Source organism: Rana temporaria, chromosome 3, assembly GCF_905171775.1.
Source record: "Rana temporaria chromosome 3, aRanTem1.1, whole genome shotgun sequence".
Lineage (NCBI taxonomy): Eukaryota > Metazoa > Chordata > Amphibia > Anura > Ranidae > Rana > Rana temporaria.
In genome coordinates, this window is record NC_053491.1 from 408226934 (window position 1) to 408251581 (window position 24648).

Here is a 24648-nt window from a genome sequence, read left to right on the forward strand (position 1 = left end):
GTCAGACTGGGTCTACGCTTGAAGAGTGGTCCTGTGCTCTCCGTCCTGAGGGAGGAAGCCACTTGATGAGGAACCTGTCTTGGAGAGCACCGAGCAAGAGGCTGGTATCTCAGGAGAGGCCTTGAACCTTATCGAAGGACGCACCATTACTGAAAGGCTGAATGATGGTCACCTGTATACCTCCATCTTTGGGAAGGTCTGTGGCCAGTGGCGGTTCGTCCATAGAGGGCGCTGGAGCGCCGCCCCCTCTGGCTCTCACCGCCACTGAGTCAAATAACATAGACTCATGCATTGCACGAATCTATGTTATTTTCGCCGCTGCTGCTGTTATTCAGATGGTCGGCGCTCAATGTCCGGCCATCTGAATAACGCCAGCTGGTTGGCTGTACGGAAATGTCTATCAAAGCCAACAGCTCTGATAGGCTTTGCCAATACAGCCCTCGGGTCCCGGAAGCTTATTCTCGGAGCGCACAGACTGTACGCCCCTTGAATAAGATGACAGGCGTCTCAGCCAATCAGGTTGGCCGGTTCTGGCTACCTGTAACCTGATTGGCTGAGACGCCTGTCAGTCATCGAGGGCGGGAGAAGACATCGTGGGACGTGGATGCCTAAAACCAGTAAAGGTAAGTGCCGGGGGGGGGAAGAAAGCAATTTACAGGGCACAGTGGGGACAATTGGCACAGCGGCGACCATTAAAGGGCACAGTGGCTGCGTTTAATGGCATGGCACAGTGGTGACAATGTATGGCACAGTGGTGACAATGTATGGCACAGTGGCTGCGTTTAATGGCATGGCACAGTGGTGACAATGGATGGCACAGTGGCTGTGTTTAATGGCATGGCACAGTGGTGACAATGTATGGCACAGTGGTGACAATGGATGGCACAGTGGCTGCGTTTAATGGCATGGCACAGTGGTGACAATGTATGGCACAGTGGCTGCGTTTAATGGCATGGCACAGTGGTGACAATGGATGGCACAGTGACTGCGTTTAATGGCATGGCACAGTGGTGACAATGTATGGCACAGTGGCTGCGTTTAATGGCGTGGCACAGTGGTGACAATGGATGGCACAGTGACTGCGTTTAATGGCATGGCACAGTGGTGCAAATTGATGGCACAGTGACTGCATTTGATGGCATGGCACAGTGGTGCAAATTGATGGCATAGTGACTGCATTTGATGGCATGGCACAGTGGTGCGAATTGATGGCACAGTGACTGCATTTGATGGCATGGCACAGTGACTGCGTTTAATGGCATGGCACAGTGGTGCGAATCGATGGCACAGTGGCTGCATTTGATGGCATGGCACAGTGGTGCAAATTGATGGCACAGTGGCTGTGTTTGATGGCATGTAACAGTGGCTGCGTTTGATGGCATGTAACAGTGGCTGCGTTTGGGCACAGTGAGACTGCAATTTTTTTTTTCTTTGCGCCCCCCCCAAAAATTTTGAGCACCAGCCGCCACTGTCTGTGGCAGAGATTTTACCAAGTTTCCGTGTGACATCCTGGCTGCTAGGCTAGTGAGAGAGGCCTATCAAGGTGCACAATACCCACTCTGGCTAGAGTGGCGATGAAAGCTACGTTGCTGGAAGCAGGAGTGTTTCCGAACAGAAGTTATACACCTGAACCTATTACTTTATACCCTTCCACCTCTTCAACTACTTATTTTATTCTTTTACCAAGTCTAAAGTGTGGACATTGAACTTTTTCTCAACTCTCATCTGATACCCTAGACGGCGAGGAAATAGAAGTAACATGCCACCCAAAACAAACCAGCAGCTCCTTCAGGGGTAGTGCTACACATGTCTACCTAAGAAATTAAGTTCTGTATGGCAGGAGGTGTAACAAAAGCATGTCTTGGGCTTAATATATTTTTTCGTGCTAAAATATGTCCCTTTTTCCTGTCTAAGAATGCTGGAAGGTATGCAGGAATAAAATGTGAACATGCAGTGCTGCTGAATATATGCAATGTCATGGCTCTGTAGCTCAAGTTCCACGTGCCAGTTCTTTGTTTCATCAGCACAGATTCTGCGGAAGGAAAATCTGCAGAGGAAGGAGGGGGCAGTCGCACACCTTTCATGAAACAACCTATTCACAGAGCTGCAGAGCATGGTGAAGCCCTCACAGAAAAAATAAAGAGTACAACTGACTCTCGCAAGATCCTGCAGGCCATTAGAAAGATGTCTTTTGGGATTCCTGTAGCATTGTGCTATGCAACATGCATTCCATACAGAGAGGCATGAAAAGAAACGCACACTGAGGGATCTATATGTCAATTTTTTTTTACACAAGCTTCACACAACTTCTGGGTGTTGATCACTGTGCCCCATCAAAGTCACCCAAAATGACCCTGCAGAACACAATACAACACTGATAGCATAATCCAGAGAGTAATCATTCGAGGCAGATCATGTTCCTAGACTCGTACTCTTGGAAATCATACAATAACAACATGGGGTGACATAAAATGGGAGTTAAAAAAATTAAAACTTTATAGAGCATAATGTAATTGTTTGTCTCAATATAAACAATGCTACCTGTTGGACCACACTGATATTCTGACATCTGAAGAACACCATTACAGATAATTATAGGCTTGTATAGGGCAAAGAGGGATTTTGCTTTAGATCAGGGGTCTCCAAACTTTCTTTTACAAAGGTTTTTAATGAGTAGCATGGATAGACAAAAAATCAGCTGACAGGCTGTGGAAAAAAAAATGGACATTAGACATAACTCAAGGTTTAAATCCAAATGTGTGTGTGGGTGCATGCATGCACACACGTACGCAATCATATACTCCATATTCTCATATAAAGAATTATATGAAAACAATATGATAAGAAAAATATGAATGAATTGTATCAAATTATGGATTTACACATACTCAAAAAAGCACAACTGTGTTTTGCACAGTTATATGGGAATAGGCACATTCATGGCTATAGACGGAATGTGAGGCGTATGCGTGTTATGCACAGTTGTGTTTAAATAGACACATTTTATTTTAGGCTATAGTTTTAAAACAAGAAGATTCTTAATTGAGTGGAACATGGTTTTTAGGAGATAGTTGATTCCTAGGCCTTTGTTTAAACCTCCCGGTGCAAGGACATCTAAGGTGTAGATCCAGAACGTCTCTCTTTCGCAGAGGTGCTTGAAATGCTCTGCTACAGACAGAGTCCTGGATATCTGTTCTACAACCCAAACCCTTCCACCCGAGTCCAACGGCGGAACTCTGGTGGAAAGCTTTAAAATGTTTGGGAATGGTCAGATCACTGTCATCCTCAATGGACCTTCTGTGTTCTCCAAACCTTTTGTGTAAGGTCCTGATGGTGTGGCCTACATAAAGTAGGACACAAGGACAGGTTACACAGTATGCTACAAATTCAGATGAATAGTTATAAAATATGTTTAGGGAATACGTTTTCCCTTTTGCGTGGATGGATTTTTGGTGGTGTGTCACAAAACTACAATTCAGACATTGTCATTTTTCGCATTAGTACATGCCTTTGATGGACAAAAATGTGAGAGATGGTACAGGTTTTATTTTGGCAGTTTTGAGTTTACTGTGTGCGATACGGCTGTAATTTTTGGTGTACTGGAGAGAGATGGATTTAATAGGAGGTCTTCCAATAGTATACTCCAATGCTTCTTGAAAATGCTTTCCATCTTTTTATGTTGGGCACGAAATTGTGTGATGAACCTGGTGGTTTGAATTTGGGTGGGCGCAGTTTTTGAATGAGAAGAGTCTCCTGGATTGGTGGTGGATGTATCATCTAGAAAAATATCAAAGGCCTTGTCTGCTAGGAATGACGGATATTCTTTGTCCTCAAATTTAGTTTTGAGGAGGTTGCCTTGTATAGTATAGTCTACATTACGTGTACAGTTGTGCTTCAGACGGTTGAACAAACTTTTGGGAATATTTGAGATCCATCTTGGGTGATGGCAACTATCAGAGTGTAGGTATGAATTTCCTGCTGTAGGTTTAGTATAGTTTTTTGCATAGATGGTATTGGCAGTATGACAAAGTTCTAAGTCTAAGAAGACCAGACTATCCGGGCTGCAGAAAGAGGTGAAAGAGAACCCTAGGTCGTTGGAGTTGCAATGAGTGACACATTTTGTTATAGATGAATTGGGTCCTCCCAGATGATAATTATATAATCTCTGTAACGTCCCAGGAAGACAATGTTTTGGGAAAAGAGCTTATTTTTCCAGATATCTAAGTCTTGCCATAGCCCCATGGGTAGGTTGGCATAGCTGGCGCAAAATTTGCGCTCATAGCTGTGCCCTGAGTTTGTAGGCAAAACTTGGAATCAATGAGAAAATAATTATGTGTCAGACAGAAATGTGTTGAATCTAGGATGAAATTGACCTGTTTTATAGTTTTATATTAATGGGAAGATTTTGTATTAAGAAGTGCTGTACTGCCCTGAGGCCGACAGCATGGGGGACAGAGGTATATAACAAATTCAAATTAAGAGAAACCCGCTGGTAAGTGGATTCCCAGGTATATGCTTTTAAAGTGTCTATGAGATGGGTTCCATCTCGTATGTACCATAGGTGGGCAGGTTTTGTGCTCGGGGCTGTAGGAAATGATCAATGTAAATAGAAAAGGAACTGGTAAAACTCTCCTTTGCGGCAAAAATGGGGCGACCAGGGGGGTTGTTAGTGTATTTATGAATTTTTGGAAGGTGATAGAAGTATGGGGTGTTGTATTATTTTCTAGATAGGAACAATGCCTCTCCTTTGTTGATAATATCATCATTGGGGGCTTGTTTGGCCAAGGTTTGAGCTTCTTTACTGAACTGGGGAAGTGGATCAATCGGAAGGTGTGTATAGGTGGTTGTGTCAGATAGTAATCTGCAAGCTTCCTTCAGATAAATGTCTCTATTTTGAAGGACAATAGCACCTCCCTTATCTGCTGATTTAAATATGATCCAAGTATTGTCTGTTAGATTTTTAAGCGATGATCTGTCCTGCGGAGTTAGGTTGTTGACAATTCAAAGAGGGGTGGTGGCTTTACACATCCATTTTATCTCAGAGTATACCACCTGGTAGAAGCTATGTATGAAGGGACCTTTTAAGTGACTGGGGTTGAATACTGATTTGGGCCGGAAGGTGGTATGTTCTCTTTGATTCCAAGTTCTACCTACAAACTCAGGGCACAGCTATGGGCGCAAATTTTGCACCCAGCTATCTAAGTCTACCCAGGGAGGACTTAAATATTTGGAATAATAACTCCTTTTCCCAAAACATTGTCTTCCTGGGATGTTACAGAGATGATATAATTATCATCTGGGACAGACCCAATTCATTCGTTCTCTTTCACCTCTGTCTGCAGCCCGCATAGTCTGGCCTTCTTATACTTAGAACTTTGTCATACTGCCAATACCATTTATGCAAAAAAATACACTAAACCTACAGCAGGAAATTCATACCTTCACTTTGATAGTTTCCAATACTCAAGATGGATCTCAAATATTCACAAAAGTCAGTTTAACCACCTGAAAGGCAACTGTACACGTAATATAGACCAGCCCTCAAAATTTCCACTCGCCTGCTAGCATTTGGCGAGTGGATTTAAGCTGGGGGCGAGTGATAACAGTTCTGCATAACCAACAGTCCAATCTGTGCCTACACTTAGAGCCACGCTGCGATTGGCGGCCGAAGAGGAAAGGTGCGTGCCCAGGAAAAGTAGTCGGGTGAGCCGCACACATGCAGAGCAGTACACAGGTGCTCTCCTTACAATTCTCGTTAAGCCATGGGACCTGATAGTATGACCTCTCTGAGCCTGGCTTCCCAACCTGACCAATGTAGCTGGAGAGCATAGAGCAGGAAGGAACAAGTGAGCTGGAGGACTGTGATTATCACCACTCTGGGTGTCCCAGGTAGGCAGTGCAGCACAGCGCTCACCAAGAGTTGCCCTGACAAGAGAGCGGCATTATGCTGTGCGGTGTCAGTGTGCGCTGTGTTGTGGTGTCAATGGCTATGCAGGTGTGTGAATCTCGGTGCTGGATTGTACTCCCTCCCGCTGTGCTGCAGCTCCTCTCCTCACTGCCCAACTGAATGAAAGGGGGAAGTGGGGACATGCAAGTGTGGAGCCGCACACAGGGGCTCCTGATTATGAGAGTGGGTAGAATAGGAGAGGGAGAGAGAGAGAGAGGAGGATGGATGGGGGTTGCAGAGGAGACAGCAAGAGAATGGGGGAAAATACCTAGTTCTAGAGAGAAGGCAGAGGAGGAGGTGGAAGTCTTGTACAAGAAGGAGAGCAATATTTGCAGAAGTAAAAAAGTCCATGTCCCTCTGGTTTGCCCCAGTGCCATGTCCCTCTGGTTTGCCCCAGTGCCATGTGCCCCTGGTTTGCCCCAGTGCCATGTCCCTCTGGTTTGCCCCAGTGCCATGTCCCTCTGGTTTGCCCCAGTGCCATGTCCCTCTGGTTTGCCCCAGTGCCATGCCCCTCTGGTTTGCCCCAGTGCCATATGCCTCTGGTTTGCCTCAGTGCCATATGCCTCTGGTCTTCCCCCAATGCCATATGCCTCTGGTCTTCCCCCCAATGCCATATGCCTCTGGTCTTCCCCCAATGCCATATGCCTCTGGTCTTCCCCCAATGCCATATGCCTCTGGTCTTTCCCCCAATGCCATGTCCCTCGGGTCTTCCCCCAATGCCATGTCCCTCTGGTCTGCCCCCAATGTTATGTCCCATTTTGTTAAAGTTGTTGTTGGTAATATTTAACTGTGTAACTTGATTCGGCATAAAACATTTAACAGTGTCATTCCAAGAGATAATCTACAACTGTGTTTTTAGGGGCGTTTTTATGGGCAGTGTATGGGTTAGGTGAGGCAACTGGTGGCGAGTAACACTTGAGGCCTGGCTAGAAGCTCAGGTCTTGAAATTTTGAGCCCTGATATAGACTATACTATACAAGGCAACCTCCTCAAAACAAAATTGGAGGACAAAGGATATCCGTCATCTCTAGTAGACAAGGCCTTTGATATCTTTCTAGATGACACATCCACCACCAATCGTGCTGTCTGTGAGGTCATCCTGGACTCCTGAGACACCCTTGGTACCTTGGTACCGTGCCTTAATACTATCACTGTCTAGTGGGTGCAATATCTTATAATTAAACCGTGCTTTGTTAACCTGTACACTTAGATTGGTGCTGCTCTTTTGTTATTATAGAGAAAGGAGAACTGCCGCTCTAGGTGAGTGCACTCAGCAATCAGTGTCCTCTCAGAAGCGTGGGTGCTGGCAATGCACAAAGCGAAGACCTGAGAAAAGACTGGACAGCCGCACTTCCACAAAATTCTTAAAAAGTTGCTTTCAATTGTAAAAAATGGAAACAGCACTACAAGTTACAGCAGACAGTGGGGTGGATAGCTGACGCGCTTAGTCATAGCTTAGCTAGCATAGTTTTGGTGAGTGTCCATTTTGACGGGTGAAGGAAACACTGAACACTTGTGGTGTGGTGGAAGCCTGTGAAGATTTCTGGATTATTTATTTATGAACTATATTTATTTTTCACATGATATAGTGTGCACGGGTTCTGTTAAGAGATTCAACTGTTTATTTACACTTATGCAAAGGTTATTTATCTATACATATATATGTGTATTTTTTCACAACTTATACATTTGTATATATATTTTTTTCACATTATTTTGTATATTATTCACTTAGGAGGATATAATCTTCCTTGACAGCGCTGTTAATATTTGTTTGATATACCTCTTAAGAGAGGTATCACTTTATTTATTTTTTCACATCATTTATATTTAAGCAGCAGCTAGGGTGTTTCACTGATTTTCCATTAGCGCAACGGTGGCTGATCAGGAGGGCGCATATATTCAGATCATCCACTTTTTTTTTACATTTTACACAATTGGTTGTATATATATATAAAAAATGTTGATTGTTCTTTTTTAGTGTCCCTGCTCAAACCGTGAAGAGCCTAGCACTACAAACATTGCTTTTTTTAAATGTAAAGGGACAACTCTTCCACTGACTACCAGTGTAAAGGGACATCTCTTCCACTGAAAATCAATGTAAAGGAACATCTCTTTCACTGTTCATCAATGTAAAGGGACATCTCTTCCACTGACTATCAATATAAAGGGACATCTCTTCCACTGTCTATTAATGTAAAGGGACATATCTTTCACTGACCATCAATGTAAAGTGACATCTCTTCCGCTGTCCATCAATGTAAAGCAGTGGTCTGCAAACTGCGGCCCGGGGGCCAAATGGGGCCCTTTGCCTGCCTCTATCTGGCCCTTGGGACATTATTCCTCCAACTGACACCAAGGATGGGACACTATTTCTCCCACTGGCACCATCAATAGGGCACTACTCCTCCTGCTGAGTCCAATGTGGGGCACTATTCCTCCCACTGACAAGGTTAAAGGGGCACTATCGCTTCCATTGATACCAACCATGGTGCACTATTCCTCCCACTGACACCATAGACAGGGCACTATTCCTTCCATTGATACCAACCATGGGACACTATTCTTCCTGCTGAAACCAAAAATGTTAAAACTAATAATGGGGCAATTTTTAGTTTTACTAAAGTTTGGAGACCCCTGATGTAAAGGGACATCTCTTCCACTGTCCACCAATGTAAAGGGACATCTCTTCCACTGGCCATTAATGTAAAGGGACATCTCCTCCACTGACCGTTAATGTAAAGGGACATCTCTTCCACTGACCATCAATGTAAAGTGACATCTCTTCCACTGACCACCAATGTAAAGGGACATCTCTTCCACTGACCACCAATGTAAAGGGACATCTCTTCCACTGACCACCAATGTAAAGGGACATCTCTTTCACTGACTGTTAATGTAAAGGGACATCTCTTCCACTGACCATTAATGTAAAGGGACATCTCTTCCACTGACCACCAATGTAAAGGGACATCTCTTCCACTGACCATCAATGTAAAGGGACACCTCTTCCACTGACCACCAATATAAAGGGACATCTCCTCCACTGGCCATTAATGTAAAGGGACATCTCTTCCACTGACCATCAATGTAAAGGGACATCTTTTCCACTGACCACCAATGTAAAGGGACATCTCTTCCACTGTCCATTATTGTAAAATGACATCTCTTCCACTGACCATCAATGTAAAGGGACATCTCCTCCACTGACCGTTAATGTAAAGGGACATCTCTTCCACTGACCATCAATGTAAAGGGACATCTTTTCCACTGACCACCAATGTAAAGGGACATCTCTTTCACTGTCCATTATTGTAAAATGACATCTCTTCCACTGACCACCAATGTAAAGGGACATCTCTTCCACTGACCACCAATGTAAAGGGACATCTCTTCCACTGACCATCAATGTAAAGGGACATCTCTTCCACTGACCACCAATGTAAAGGGACATCTCCTCCACTGACCGTTAATGTAAAGGGACATCTCTTCCACCGACCATCAATGTAAAGGGACAACTCCTCCACTGACCATCAATGTAAAGGGACATCTCCTCCACTGACCATCAATGTAAAGGGACATCTCCTCCACTGACCATCAATGTAAAGGGACAACTCCTCCACTGACCATCAATGTAAAGGGACAACTCCTCCACTGACTATCAATGTAAAGGGACATCTCTTCCACTGACTATCAATGTAAAGGGACATCTCTTCCACTGACCATCAATATAAAGGGACATCTCTTCCACTGACCACCAATGTAAAGGGACATCTCCTCCACTGACCCTTATTGTAAATTACATCTCTTCCACTGACCATCAATGTAAAGGGACATCTCCACTGATCATCAATGTAAAGGGACATCAATGTAAAGGGACATCTCTTCCACTGACCATTAATATAAAGGGACATCTCTTCCACTGACCACCAATGTAAAGGCAATATACAAAATTCTCCTGCGCTCTGGTGTTCTCGCTAAAGGGTAGTGTAGTCCAATCCTAGGGCAAGGTCTAGAGTCTTGCAGCCCTCCTTAGAACCATGGGCGTTCATGTGACTACAGAAAAAGAAAGAAAAAAAGGGGAGGGCGCACGACCTGGTGCATTACCACATAAAAAGGTTTTATTAAATAAAATAAAAGCAATAGTCTTACTCACAAAAGGAGCTTGAATAAACACTTATCTAACAATCAGACTGGTCTCTTGGCTCCTGCCAGTAGTACCTGATGATGCCAAGGACCAGATGGATGACTGACGCGTTTCTGGGGCGCACCCCTTTCTTCAGAGCCTAAGTGGTCCGTTGTAGCCTTTTCCTATGAGCCCTCAAATATATAGGTATCACTAATGTAAAGGGACATCTCTTCCACTGACCATCAATGTAAAGGGACATCTCTTCCACTGACCACCAATGTAAAGGGACATCTCTTCCACTGACCATCAATGTAAAGGGACATCTCTTCCACTGACCATCAATGTAAAGGGACATCTCTTCCACTGACCATCAATGTAAAGGGACATCTCCTCCACTGACCATCAATGTAAAGGGACATCTCCTCCACTGACCATCAATGTAAAGGGACATCTCTTCCACTGACCACCAATGTAAAGGGACATCTCTTCCACTGGCCATTAATGTAAAGGGACATCTCTTCCACTGACCACAAATGTAAAGGGACATCTCTTCCACTGACCATCAATGTAAAGGGACATCTCCTCCACTGATCATCAATGTAAAGGGACATCTCCTCCACTGACCATCAATGTAAAGGGCCATCTCTTCCACTGACCACCAATGTAAAGGGACATCTCCTCCACTGACCATCAATGTAAAGGGCCATCTCTTCCACTGACCACCAATGTAAATGGACATCTCTTCCAGTGACCATCAATGTAAAGGGACATCTCCTCCACTGACCACCAATGTAAAGGGACATCTCTTCCACTGATCATCAATGTAAAGGGACATCTCCTCCACTGACCACCAATGTAAAGGGACATCTCTTCCACTGATCATCAATGTAAAGGGACATCTCTTCCACTGACCACAAATGTAAAGGGACATCTCTTCCACTGACTACCAATGTAAAGGGACATCTCCTCCACTGACCATCAATGTAAAGGGACATCTCCTCCACTGACCACCAATGTAAAGGGACATCTCTTCCACTGATCATCAATGTAAAGGGACAACTCCTCCACTGACCATCAATGTAAAGGGACAACTCCTCCACTGATCATCAATGTAAAGGGACATCTCTTCCACTGACCACAAATGTAAAGGGACATCTCTTCCACTGACTACCAATGTAAAGGGACATCTCCTCCACTGACCATCAATGTAAAGGGACATCGATGTAAAGGGACATCTCTTCCACTGGCCATTAATGTAAAGGGACATCTCTTCCAGTGACCATCAATGTAAAGGGACATCTCTTCCACTGACCACCAATGTAAAGGGCCATCTCTTCCACTGACCACCAATGTAAAGGGACATCTCTTCCACTGACCACCAATGTAAAGGGCCATCTCTTCCACTGACCACCAATGTAAAGGGACATCTCTTCCACTGACCACCAATGTAAAGGGACATCTCTTCCAGTGACCATCAATGTAAAGGGACATCTCTTCCACTGACCACCAATGTAAAGGGACACCTCTTCCACTGACCACCAATGTAAAGGGACATCTCTTCCACTGTCCATCAATGTAAAGGGACATCTCTTCCACTGGCCATTAATGTAAAGGGACATCTCTTCCAGTGACCATCAATGTAAAGGGACATCTCTTCCACTGACCACCAATGTAAAGGGACATCAATGTAAAGGGACATCTCTTCCACTGTCCATCAATGTAAAGGGACATCAATGTAAAGGAACATCTCCTCCACTGACCACCAATGTAAAGGGACATCTCTTCCACTGACCATCAATGTAAAGGGACATCTCCTCCACTGACCATCAATGTAAAGGGACATCTCTTCCACTGGCCATTAATGTAAAGGGACATCTCTTCCACTGACCACAAATGTAAAGGGACATCTCTTCCACTGACCATCAATGTAAAGGGACATCTCTTCCACTGACCATCAATGTAAAGGGACATCTCCTCCACTGACCATCAATGTAAAGGGACATCTCTTCCACTGACCACCAATGTAAAGGGACATCTCTTCCACTGACCACCAATGTAAAGGGACATCTCTTCCAGTGACCATCAATGTAAAGGGACATCTCTTCCACTGACCACCAATGTAAAGGGACACCTCTTCCACTGACCACCAATGTAAAGGGACATCTCTTCCACTGGCCATTAATGTAAAGGGACATCTCTTCCAGTGACCATCAATGTAAAGGGACATCTCTTCCACTGACCACCAATGTAAAGGGACATCAATGTAAAGGGACATCTCTTCCACTGTCCATCAATGTAAAGGGACATCAATGTAAAGGAACATCTCCTCCACTGACCACCAATGTAAAGGGACATCTCTTCCACTGACCATCAATGTAAAGGGACATCTCCTCCACTGACCATCAATGTAAAGGGACATCTCTTCCACTGGCCATTAATGTAAAGGGACATCTCTTCCACTGACCACAAATGTAAAGGGACATCTCTTCCACTGACCATCAATGTAAAGGGACATCTCCTCCACTGACCATCAATGTAAAGGGACATCTCTTCCACTGACCATCAATGTAAAGGGACATCTCCTCCACTGACCATCAATGTAAAGGGACATCTCTTCCACTGACCACCAATGTAAAGGGACATCTCTTCCACTGACCATCAATGTAAAGGGACATCTCTTCCACTGACCACCAATGTAAAGACCCTTAACTTAAAACCAAAGTAAAGATCTATTTCTCCACTAAAAAACATTATTATTTCATTTTACTAATGTGATTTTTATTACGGGAAATGTTTAATATAGAGCAGAGGATGTGGAGAAATGATCCACCTTGGGTGTTATATACTCCCATACCTCCCAACTTTCTATCAGCAAAAGTATGCAGGCATAGGACACACCCCTTGCCATGCCCCCTTAACCACTTCCCGACCTCCTCATGTACATTTACGTTGGCAGAATGGCACGGACAGGCACATCAACGTACCTGTACGTGCCTGCCTAGACGTGGGTGGGGGGTCCGATCGGGACCCCCCCGGTACATGCGGAGGTCGGGTCCGCTCGGGGAGCGATCTGGGACGACGGCGCGGCTATTTGTTTTTAGCCGCTCCGTCACGATCGCTCCCCGCAGCTGAAGAACGGGGAGAGCCGTGTGTAAACACGGCTTCCCCGTGCTTCACTGTGGCGGCGCATCGATCGAGTGATCCCTTTTATAGGGGAGACTCGATCGATGGTGTCAGTCCTACAGCCACACCCCCCTACACTAGTAAACACATACACAGTGATCCCTAAATGTTACAGCGCCCCCTGTGTTTAACTCCCAAACTGCAACTGTCATTTTCACAATAAACAATGCAATTTAAATGCATTTTTTGCTGTGAAAATGAAAATCGTCCCAAAAATGTGTCAAAATTGTCCAAAGTGTCTGCCATAATGTCGCAGTCACGAAAAAAAATCGCTGATCGCCGCCATTACTAGTATAAAAAATAAAAAAAATAAAAATGCAAAAAAACTATCCCCTATTTTGTAAACGCTATAAATTTTGCGCAAACCAACCGATAAACGATTATTGCGATTTTTTTTACCAAAAATAGGTAGAAGAATACGTATCGGCCTAAACTGAGGAAAAAAAAAATTTTATATATGTTTTTGGGGGATATTTATTATAGCAAAAAGTAAAAAATATTGCATTTTTTTCAAAATTGTCGCTCTATTTTTGTTTATAGCGCAAAAAATAAAAACCTCAGAGGTGATCAAATACCACCAAAAGAAAGCTCTATTTGTGGGGGAAAAAAGGACGCCAATTTTGTTTGGGAGCCACGTCGCACGACCGCGCAATTGTCTGTTAAAGCGACGCAGTCCCGAACTGTAAAAACCCCTTGGGTCTTTAGCCAGCATATTGGTCCGGGGCTTAAGTGGTTAAAGGAGAATTGTACAAAAAAATAGGATTGGTTAAACCCACAAGTGCTTTTTTTTCCACTACTATTTCTTTATATTGGCTTTTGGAATTTACAAATGCAGTAATTTAGAAATCAGATGAAAGGTTTAGCGCTGGAAAACACTTTTTGATAGATAAAAAGTGCATTTTATATACATCTGTATAGATCAGACCAAAATGAGGAACAAATGAGGAGAATGAGGGACATTCCTCCAAATCAGGGACAGTTGGGAGGTATGTACTCCTATATGTGTTATGTATTATTATATCTATAAATTCCTGATATTAGTAATGTACAGAGAGCTGTAGTTATGCATTTTAGAAAGGCTGCTGTAATACAATGATAACAAATATATAATATTGATATGACAGCCATGCATTGCGTTGTACAGGACCCATGAGGCGCTGAACACCTCTCCCCATTTCCTGCCTCTCTCATGTCTCCTTTCTCCCTCTTAGCAGTGAATGGTTAGGCCCCGCCCACCTTCTCTCAGTCCCTCACCTTGGACTGTACCACAGGACATAATGTGACTGTAATATCCTCACATTCTCCACCCCTCTTACATAGACTGCCCTCTACACAAGACGTATGGTGTAAGGCTCATGTGTTTTCTCCCATGTCCTCTGGAGTGAGTTCATTCTGTTCTATCAACCCCACAATACTGCTGGTGGTACATTCTACTTTTGGCTCGGCCCACTCTCCCCAGCAGTGACGTTGTAGTCGGTGGGGGCTGGTGAATGGTCCGGCGAGGTCGCGCGGGATCCGTGACGTCAGCCAGGCAGACTATAAAACCGGAGCCACTGGCGCCATTTCTGCATTCCAACCGGCGAGAACCAAGGGACAGTGTAAGGTTATTGTGAAGCACAGCGTGGTAATAAACCAACGACGCCATGAACGGACAGCTGCTCAATGGGTTCCACGATGCTCTCATCGACGAGGGGAGCTTCCTTTTTACTTCCGAATCCGTCGGAGAAGGTCACCCTGGTGAGTTCATGGCGGGGTGGGTGGTGTAGAACGTCAGCTAACTACGTGACTCGTTTTGGCGAGGTGTCGGTGAGTGGAGAGGCCGCCGCGCCGATCCCCCTTTTCGGCTGTCGTAAGCGCTCTTAGGCCGCTGCGCGCCGCTGTCGCAATGCAGCTCTGACCGAGCACGTGGTGTGGGGCGGCCCCGCCTGTGTGCGATGAGTGTCTGCGGCTCTGCCAATGGGAAGAAGGCGCCTTGAAAGCACACTTCTGATCATCCAATGGAGGGGGATCCTAGTACCTGTGCCCCTCTGATCATCCAATGGAGGGGGATCCTAGTACCTGTGCCCCTCTGATCATCCAATGGAGGGGGATCCTAGTCCCGGTGCCCCTCTGATCATCCAATGGAGGGGGATCCTAGTCCCGGTGCCCCTCTGATCACTCAGTGAGCAGGTGTGACTACAAAAAATCACGCTGCACTAAATCACATGGTACTTGAGTACTGTGCAGATTGGTGGCTGTGATTGCGCTGTGCTAGGGGTGATCACATTTGAATTCACTTGCATGTCTAGCAGAATGCACATGTTCCCATGTGGGGCAATTGTGCCTTTGTTGCACTATGCATGGAGCCCATTTGTGATGTCCAGGCCATTGAGGGAGGGCCCCCCACTTGTCTGGGCCCTGAGTAATGACTCCTGGGACCCCTGGTGTACAGTCCTCTGGAGATACATTAGAAGCCGTGTCTATGGTGGGGTTGTGCATACCTCCCAACTGTCCCTGATTTGGAGCAATGTCCCTCATTTTGGTCTGATCTGTAGAGATGTATATAAAATGCACTTTTTATATCTATCAAAGTGTTTTCCAGCGCTAAACCTTTCATCTGATTTCTAAATTGCTGCATTTTTAAATTCCAAGAGCCAATATAAAGGAATATTAGTGTTAAAGCACTTGTGGGTTTAACCAATTGTATGGTTTTGTACAATTCTCCTTTAAGGGGGTGTGGCAATGGGTGTGTCCTATGCCTGCATACCTTTGCCGATAGGTGTCCCTTTCCATTTTAGAAGGTTGGTAGGTATGGTTGTGTAACGCACTCATGTGCCTGATGTATGCTCTGGATGTGGATTGTGTTCAGAGTATACATCTGTGCCCATGTGGGTGCCTAACATTGCCCTGCTGTACAGTTGCTGCTTCTAATATATCTTAAAGTGGTTATAAACTGGATGTAGCAAAAATAACTGCAAGGCAATGGTATGTGATAGTACTATTCATCATATACTAGCACATCATGAAATGCTTACCTTGGAACAAAGCCCTCTGATGCTGTAATGTCACTGCTGAGCGTTGGCATGCATCCCCCCCCCCTTGCCGTCCAGGCTTGTGTGCGCTCTGGCTGTGACGTTCATGTTTAGGAGATACTCATTTTACCTACAGGTAAGCTTCCTTGTAGACTTGCATGTAGGTAAAATGACCAAGCAGTGTTTACAACCGCTTTGATAGATGGACTACATCACGAGTCCCAGGAGTCATTACTATAGCTCTGCACAGCCATGTGTATGATGCTAATTAGACAAGCGGAAGTGCTCCTTCCGACCTAATGGCCTGGATCTGTACTAGGAAATCTATAGCTGAGACTTTGCACAGAAAGGAACCAAAGCACTTGCTACCCAGCATCTCTCAATGCAATCTCTATATGAAGTAACTAAGGTTTAGCCTGGAATTCTAGTCTAAGCTTAAGTCTTTAAAAATACCCCCTAATAACTATGGTGAATAACCTGTGTAATGGTGGCCATAAATGGACCAGGGTGGCTAGTACAGCAGGGACCTGCTAAATTCTGATCACATGGCCACTTCCTTAACAGAAATCAATGGCCCTTCTGGGGATATAAGCAGTTGGGTAGTCGCTGCAGCACTGCTGAGTATTCTATTGGAATACAATGGCACAGTGGGAAGGATTCCTGTATCCACCTTAAACTTGTGTTTGGAGGAATCGGATCAGTATTATTCCTGCTGGCTGAATGCGCAAACTGATCTATGCTTGGCCAGCTTTAGAAAGATGTATACATTTCCAATCGCCTGATCTGGCTTGCCTGTGTCCATCATTGATGGCTACATGGTGTGAGTGGTGTCACCCATAGGCTTCTATGGGCCACCCGTTGTCCGTGCTCTTATCTTCTGTAGTCTGACAACTGACAGGGGTTGATCACGTGAACAGGCCAAAATGGGTAATGATATGACTTGAATGTCAATGCCTATGTGTTAGGAGGCAGTAGTTGGGTTTAGACCAGAATTCTACTTTTAAGTTGCCAACATTGAGACCTTAGAAGCAATTGGTCTTGACAGGCAAATGGCTGGTAAGCATTGGATGCTGTGAGGATGGACTTGAGCAATCGCCTCAGTTTGTATCCAATCCGGCAGGATTATATAGTGTGTATCGATCACGCGTATGTAATCCTGGATGATGTCATGCAAGGGAAGCAGTTTTGTTTGTGCTGGACTTTATTTGGGGGGGGGGGGGGGCATTAAAGGTTGTATTTGGTGTTTTGTGGTGTCTGAAGATAAGCGCCTGGATTTCTGGTGCTGTATCAGATTGTGTGAACGCTAGTTGGGTATGTCTCCCCCTCCATGACTTCACAGCAGATGAGCTCTAATGGTGCGGAGAAGCGTGGTGTATATCCTTGTGCGTAGTCTTGGGAAGGATCCTGTGACTGCCTGTGCCCTGCCTCCTTGGTGGGTGTTGTATGGCTTGGTCCAATGGGTGAATGTCTTGGAGAAGTATCAGGTTTCAGGTGTGATGCATGCTTTGGACAGCTGCAGCAGAGGGTTTGCGTATTTCCCTGCCTCTACATTTAGCAGCAGCCCTAGGTTGTAGCCAGATTAAGTTTCTTAGCATGGGGAAGAGTGCAGAGGGAGGAGTCTTTTATATCCGATGCTCTGACTTGGCTCCAGTCCCAAGTTTACTTGGCAGTAGCTTCCTTATTCCTTTATTTACTTTCAATGAACTACTTGCACAACACCAGCATTCCTAATGGATGTAAGGAGAGCGACACTGTAGAAATTTCTTCCAACAGCAAAAACTTGGAGTGTCTTACCGGAAACGGCCTGTGAAGTAATGACTTGACTAGAGCTACTGCATAGAGATCGGATATCAGCATTGTATTACATGGTCACTACAGTAAGCTAAGTCCATGAAGAGGCAGCTGTCATCCATTTATAGCACTAACCTCATGCTTTCTAAAATAGTTTAGGTCAGTGGTTCTCGACCTCAGTTTTCAAGTACTGCCAATGGGCCATGTTTTCAGGTGTGCACTGCTGCTTTATATCGATGACAGTATTGACTGGTAAGAGCTGTTTTAGGCAAGTTGCCAAAACATGGCTCATTGGGGTTGCTTGAGGACTGAGGTTGAGAACCCCTGGTTTAGGTGATTGAGCAGTTATTAATTAAGGATGGATATTGCTACAATCACCATTTATATTGATTGTAGTCTGATGTGTAATTTTGTGGATTTTCTCAACAGACAAAATTTGTGACCAGATCAGTGATGCAGTCCTTGATGCCCACCTCAAGCAGGATCCAGATGCAAAGGTGGCTTGTGGTAAGTAAACTTGATTTGCTTGGTTTGGAAGAACAAACTGTAACCGATTTTTGTCTCAACAGTACTTTTATTTATTTTTTTACAGAAACTGTGGCAAAGACTGGCATGATTCTCCTCGCTGGTGAGATCACTTCTCGGGCTGTAGTGGATTACCAGAAGATTGTGCGGGACACGATCAAACATATTGGTTATGATGATTCTTCCAAAGGTGAGTGGTGTGGATCTGAAGCACGTAAAACCTTTTTCACTGGCTAATTGGATGGTATTTGTAACCTGCTATCATTTATTCAGGTTTTGACTACAAGACTTGCAATGTGTTGGTTGCACTTGAGCAGCAGTCTCCTGACATTGCCCAGGGTGTTCACTTGGACAGGAATGAAGAGGATGTAGGAGCTGGTGACCAGGTGAGAATTATCTTCAGTCTAGGAAGAATTGCTTTTATGCCAGTGTAGGTGGCTGTACTTTTGCCAGTATTTACTGGGAGCCATGTTTAACCACTTCCCACCCACAGTACACCATGTGATAAAGGGGACCTGTCATGTCCTATTCCAAGGGATGTTTAAATTTCCTGTAAATTGGATGAATGATCAAAGACCTACAGGTGAATGTTTCTAGGAGTCGTCCAGGAGACGGGCTCCACCTTCGGAGGCACGAAATGGTCTTTAAAGGGTGGCCACCAACCCCCTAAGTCTTTCATTTGAGAACTTCCGGGGAGTACCTTGCATATGCTTGATCTTGCACCAAGAAGGTACATCCTATCATGCTTAATGGAACTTTGAGTAGCTTGACCATGTTGCTGCTTTAGCAAATTTGTTCTGGTGTCACCCCAGCTCGCTCCACCAAAGAAGCAGATGGGCATGTGCATAAAGTGAGCCCTTGGGGTGAAGGGGCACTCTATTTTTTTGCTTCTAGAATTTCCTGATTTATCCAATGTGTGATTGTGCTCTTAGAAGCTTGACACCAAACTTTTACCAGAATGCAAAATGGGGCATTCAGTTTTATGCCATTTTGGATCATTTCAAAAGACACAGGCCCTCATGTTTAGTCGGTAGCATTCTGATTCTTTAGGATTAGTTGGAGATGCACAGAAGGCAAGACAATCTCCTGAGTCCTTTGACATTTAGAATCCATCTTCAGTAAGAACCCTAGATCTGTACGCATTAACAGCCTGTCTTCAAAATTTTGCAGGTATGGCTATTATAGATGGTGCTTGCTATGTGTCTGGCTGTCAAAGTCGCAACTGGAAAAGTAATGAGTAGCCCACTTTAAGACAGACAATGCAATCAATCCTTTAACGTACAGATGGCCACCCCTTGGTCTGTCCCTGTCAATTAAAAATTCCAAGACGGCTGCAACACCTGCGGACACCTTCCTGATGTCCAACCATGAACAAAAACCTAAAATGGCTTTGGTCACTTTCTGCTGGATAGGATTGTATTCACACCTTATCTGAAGGCCCCTTAGACTTCAGATGCCAAACTAACTGCTTCAGACTCTGTATCTTTGGTGCCAGACCCCTGGCATGGCAGATCTTTTGTCTTGGACAACATAAAGGAAGGCCCTGCCAGGTGTTGCAGCATGGGAAAACAAGGCAAACGGGCAAAGGCATAGCATGGGGGCCACACCCACTCCTGAGCCAGGGGTGTTTATTCCCCCCCCCCCCTTGTCCCTTTCCAACAAAGTATATTGGGATGCTGGTGCTTGGCAAATCCACCTCTAGAAAGCCCCACTTCTCCGATTGGCTGAAAACTTTCCCTGTTCAGTGACCAGTCTGATTTGTGCACCTGATGGTGAAAGTCTGCCAGATTTTCTACCCCTTTCAGGTGGACTGCAGAGATTCAACTTGGGTTGACCTCTGCCCAATCCAAAAATGGCTTTTGTCAGCCATATCGCAAGGACACAGTGTTCCTCACTGCTTGTTATATGGGATGTCTACTGTGCGCTGTCCAAAAGGACCTGCACTTCATCTCCTTGGCAAATGCCCTCTTCTGAAATTGCCTGCAACCCCCCCTACAATTGGCTGATCTTTGGGATGCCACTCTTGACCCCTAGCTGGTCTCAGCTTCCATTGCAGCCTTAACAGGGGCCCCTGCTGCACATTACCTGAGATAATGCACCTCCCCCTTCTAGGCAGCCTCCTAGGCTCAAGGGGGGTAGCTCCATAACCTCCTTCCTCCACTGGAGGAAACACCAGACTGAAAGGGGAATGATGGCTGTCCTTTAAAGACTTGAACTATGTTTTCTGCCTCCAGAAGTGGAGTTATATCACCTGTGTTGTCCTGGACAAATTTTTTTTTTTTTTTTTTTTTTTTTTAGTATAAAGTGCGCTTGCATGCAAACGCATCCATATGTAAAGTGTTCAATCCACACATGTGAATGTTGGAGCGTGCAACAATTCTATACCAAGATCTCAGTTTACAGGTTACCTTTTAAGTTAAAGTGTTGCCTATGGAGATTTGAAGTACTGAAGTTTGGTGCCATTCCACAAGTGTGCACAATTTTCAAGTGTGACATGTTGAGTATTTGCTTGTAGTAACATCTTTCACATTGTACAAAAAAATTTCTATGTGTATATTTATATATTGGTGTTGGGTTCAGAGTAATTTTCTAGCAACATTTTTACATAGGAGCAGAGTGCCAGGATTAGCCCAATGTGAATTGGGTGGGACCTTGTTTTAAACAGTGAGACTTGACCCCTTGGTACTAATAGCCAATGTTGATGGTATTGTGTTAATCCTACTTGCATCATTTACTCTAGGGCTTGATGTTCGGCTATGCTTCTGATGAAACCGAAGAGTGTATGCCTCTGACAATAGTGCTGGCACACAAATTGAATGCGAAGATGGCGGAGCTGCGCCGTAATGGGACTCTGCCATGGCTTCGCCCAGACTCCAAGACTCAAGTGAGTGACTACTGTAATCCAAATTAAGGAGTTTCTTTTGTATGTATGATGCAGTCTTAATTTTGGCAACAGACTTTGGATTTGGGCACCATGTACACTAATGATGCCAAACTGACATTCAGAGGCAGTCGGATGCCCCCCCCCCCCCCCCCCCAACTGCTCCTGAACTCATTTAATGTTATCCTATGTGACCATGTACACACTCTTGTTTGCTGTTTTTAGGCAGCTGTGTTTAACAGCTTTTCTTTGAAAGCAAAAAATGGGTTCAGAAGACTTTCATGTTTCAGACGCCCCTGTGTTTAGCAGCGTTTCAGCCCTTTAAAAATTCTAAACGTGGCAAACTGACATTTTTATTTTAAATCTGGGTTGCTATCTGTCAAGTTTAATCATTTATGAGCAGTTGTAAAAACATCTGGTGTATATAAAGATTGTCTTGGACTAAAATAGCATTTTAGTCTTCTGCAATTGTGGTTGACTAAATCTCTAGTATATTTTAGTCAACTAAAATCTATTGGGAGAAATTAAATGGTTAATGGTAATTAAGTATGAACATGTACTACAGACCAGTGTTAATTTTGAAGTCCAAATTCAATTTACTTTGTCTTCTGACTAAAATGCTGTTTTTAGTCATGGTTGCATTTTAATCGACTAAAATGGTATTCATTTAGTTGGCAAAATGTTAACACTAATATGGTAACACTGTTTTACTTTATTTTGGCAGGTGACAGTCCAGTATATGCAGGACCGTGGAGCTGTGCTTCCAATCCGAGTTCATACAGTTGTAGTGTCTGTTCAGCATGATGATGTAATCTGCCTAGATGAGATGCGTGATGCACTGAAGGACAAGGTGGTAAAGACTGTGATTCCTGCCAAGTACTTGGATGATGATACAATCTACCATCTGCAACCAAGTGGGCGCTTTGTAATTGGCGGTCCACAGGTAAGACTGAGTGTAATGCTAAAATCTTGCTGTTTAACTTTGTCCCAACATTGTAGCATGTATTATGCTGACATTTACCTGTTTTCAGGGAGATGCTGGTTTGACTGGACGCAAAATTATTGTGGACACTTATGGTGGTTGGGGTGCCCATGGTGGTGGAGCCTTCTCTGGCAAAGACTACACAAAGGTGGATAGATCTGCTGCCTACGCTGCTCGGTGGGTTGCCAAGTCCCTAGTAAAGGCTGGCCTCTGCCGTCGTGTGCTTGTCCAGGTAAGTTGCTATTTTCAGCCGCAATTAAAGTGACAGACATGGTTGTGTTTGACCCGCACCAGTAGTTTAGGGTGTGGAAAACATGGTTATAACCCATCCACTCCATATGTAAATTTTTTTTTTTTTTTTGCTTTATCTAGGTTGCTTATGCTATTGGTGTTTCACATCCTCTGTCTATCTCCATCTTCCACTATGGCACCTCACAGAAGAGTGAGAGGGAGCTTCTGGCTATTGTGAACAAGAACTTTGATCTCCGCCCTGGTGTCATTGTCAGGTAAAGTTGGTAACAGTTAATGTTTAGGAAAAAGTGGGAGGGAGGAGTCATGACACAAAGGTAGATGTCCTTGTAGTGTAAAAGTAAGGGGCTTGTCGTAAATAGACCGTGATAAGAAGATTGAAGTTTGACAGTAGCAGCCTGAAGTGGGTGAGTATGGTGTCCTGGACATCGCCAGGGTAAGTGCCCTGTACAGAACCATTGCCTCATGCTCTTCCCATAGTTGAGACTTCACACCACACAACATGCTAATTTCCATACTCTTGTATTAACAAATGAACTTGTATATTCCAGGGATCTGGAGCTGAAGAAGGCACTTTATCAGAGGACTGCAGCCTATGGTCATTTTGGTAGGGAAGGCTTCCCCTGGGAAGTTCCCAAAAAGTTGGAGTACTGATTGTTAGGCATTTTTTCCCCCTTTGACTTGCTGGCGTTACATACAGAGAAGCCTGCAGTCTTGTAAGGTGGGAAAAGGCCCTTTTAACTTTCCTGTTAATCTATTGGCTCACTGTATAGTCTCCAGTGCCATGCTGTTCTTGTGGAGAGGGGACCATATTAGCTGTTTTATTGCCTACATACTTTCCTGTCTTTCGGTGCTTCTAGCAGACAAGGCTTGTTCTGTTAATAGACTTGAGTTATCTCCATGACCAAGTATTTTTATCCCTGATCTACCACTGTAATCTCCCTGTGGTATTGATTGTACAGGTCCTGAGTGATTTCATTTAACCTATTGGGTATCCACCTCTTAGGCATGTCCTGTGCATTTAAATTTCCCTATGCATAAAAATCAGCACTTTGCCAAAACCATACACTCAAATTTCTATCACTGTTGATGCAGTGCACAACTCCCCAATTTGAAGAAAAGTAACCTATGGTTACAACTCGTTCCTCGTGCCTGTAGACTCACTCCTTAATGGTTTTTGTTTAATTTTTCCCTTTTCATTCAGCCACACTGCACAAATCTCTCTGCCCACTATTGAAAAGCTGCAAGCCAGTGCCATGTCTGCTTTATTTATTCCCCCTCTGATGTTGCCTGGTGTGGCTACAGAGTAACCAGTGCAACGCAGAGTTGAGGCACAACTGGCAGGGGACAGGGAGAGCTGAGGATCTTACTTGAAAACAGATGTGTAACTGCTTTATTTATTGTGTTGCCAGACAAGGCGTAAGTACAGAGTAGCCTATGTCTCTGCAACATTTTTTATTTTTTTTGGTACACTTTATGCTGTTGTATCTGCACAACCAGTTACCTCTGGCATGCTGAGGTGTAGTACAGAAAATCCTTGGCTGCACATTGCAGAGGTCCTGGCTTGTATCATGTGTGTAGGCTTCTCTTGGTTAGAGGGCCCCCTGCAGGATAGTGCTATGCCAGTGTTGTACAGAGAAACTGGTGGTTTACAACTGTCCTGTGGAGGGCTCTGACTGAGTCAAGTTTCACTAACCACCTCAATTTTTTATTTTTTATATTCCATGTGTCTGGTTCTGGTAAAAGACAATTTTGAGATTTCATGAATAAAGTGTTAGGGTCTCCTTTGAAACCTGTGTCTGACTCATTTGTTAATATCTACAGAATGTGCTGACCTACTTGGGCCAAAGGCAGCTAGAAAGCTTTTCATGTAAACGTGTTCATTGCAACAGTCACTATGCGCCATCATTCGCAAGCATGCATATCAGGTGTACTCCAGGGAAAAAAAAG

The 24648-nt window shown here is 44.4% G+C and overlaps 1 protein-coding gene across 1 annotated transcript; it reads left to right on the forward strand.

Annotated features, from left to right (window-relative positions):
- The first annotated feature begins 14812 nt into the window (after positions 1-14812).
- Positions 14813-24490, forward strand: MAT2A (methionine adenosyltransferase 2A). Its single transcript, XM_040345965.1, has 9 exons — positions 14813-14996; positions 18491-18568; positions 18654-18776; positions 18860-18972; positions 21327-21470; positions 22192-22410; positions 22499-22681; positions 22822-22955; positions 23250-24490. The coding sequence occupies exons 1-9, from the start codon at positions 14903-14905 to the stop codon at positions 23350-23352; spliced, it is 1191 nt and encodes a 396-aa protein (XP_040201899.1). The 5' UTR covers positions 14813-14902; the 3' UTR covers positions 23353-24490.
- The last annotated feature ends 158 nt before the right edge of the window (positions 24491-24648 follow it).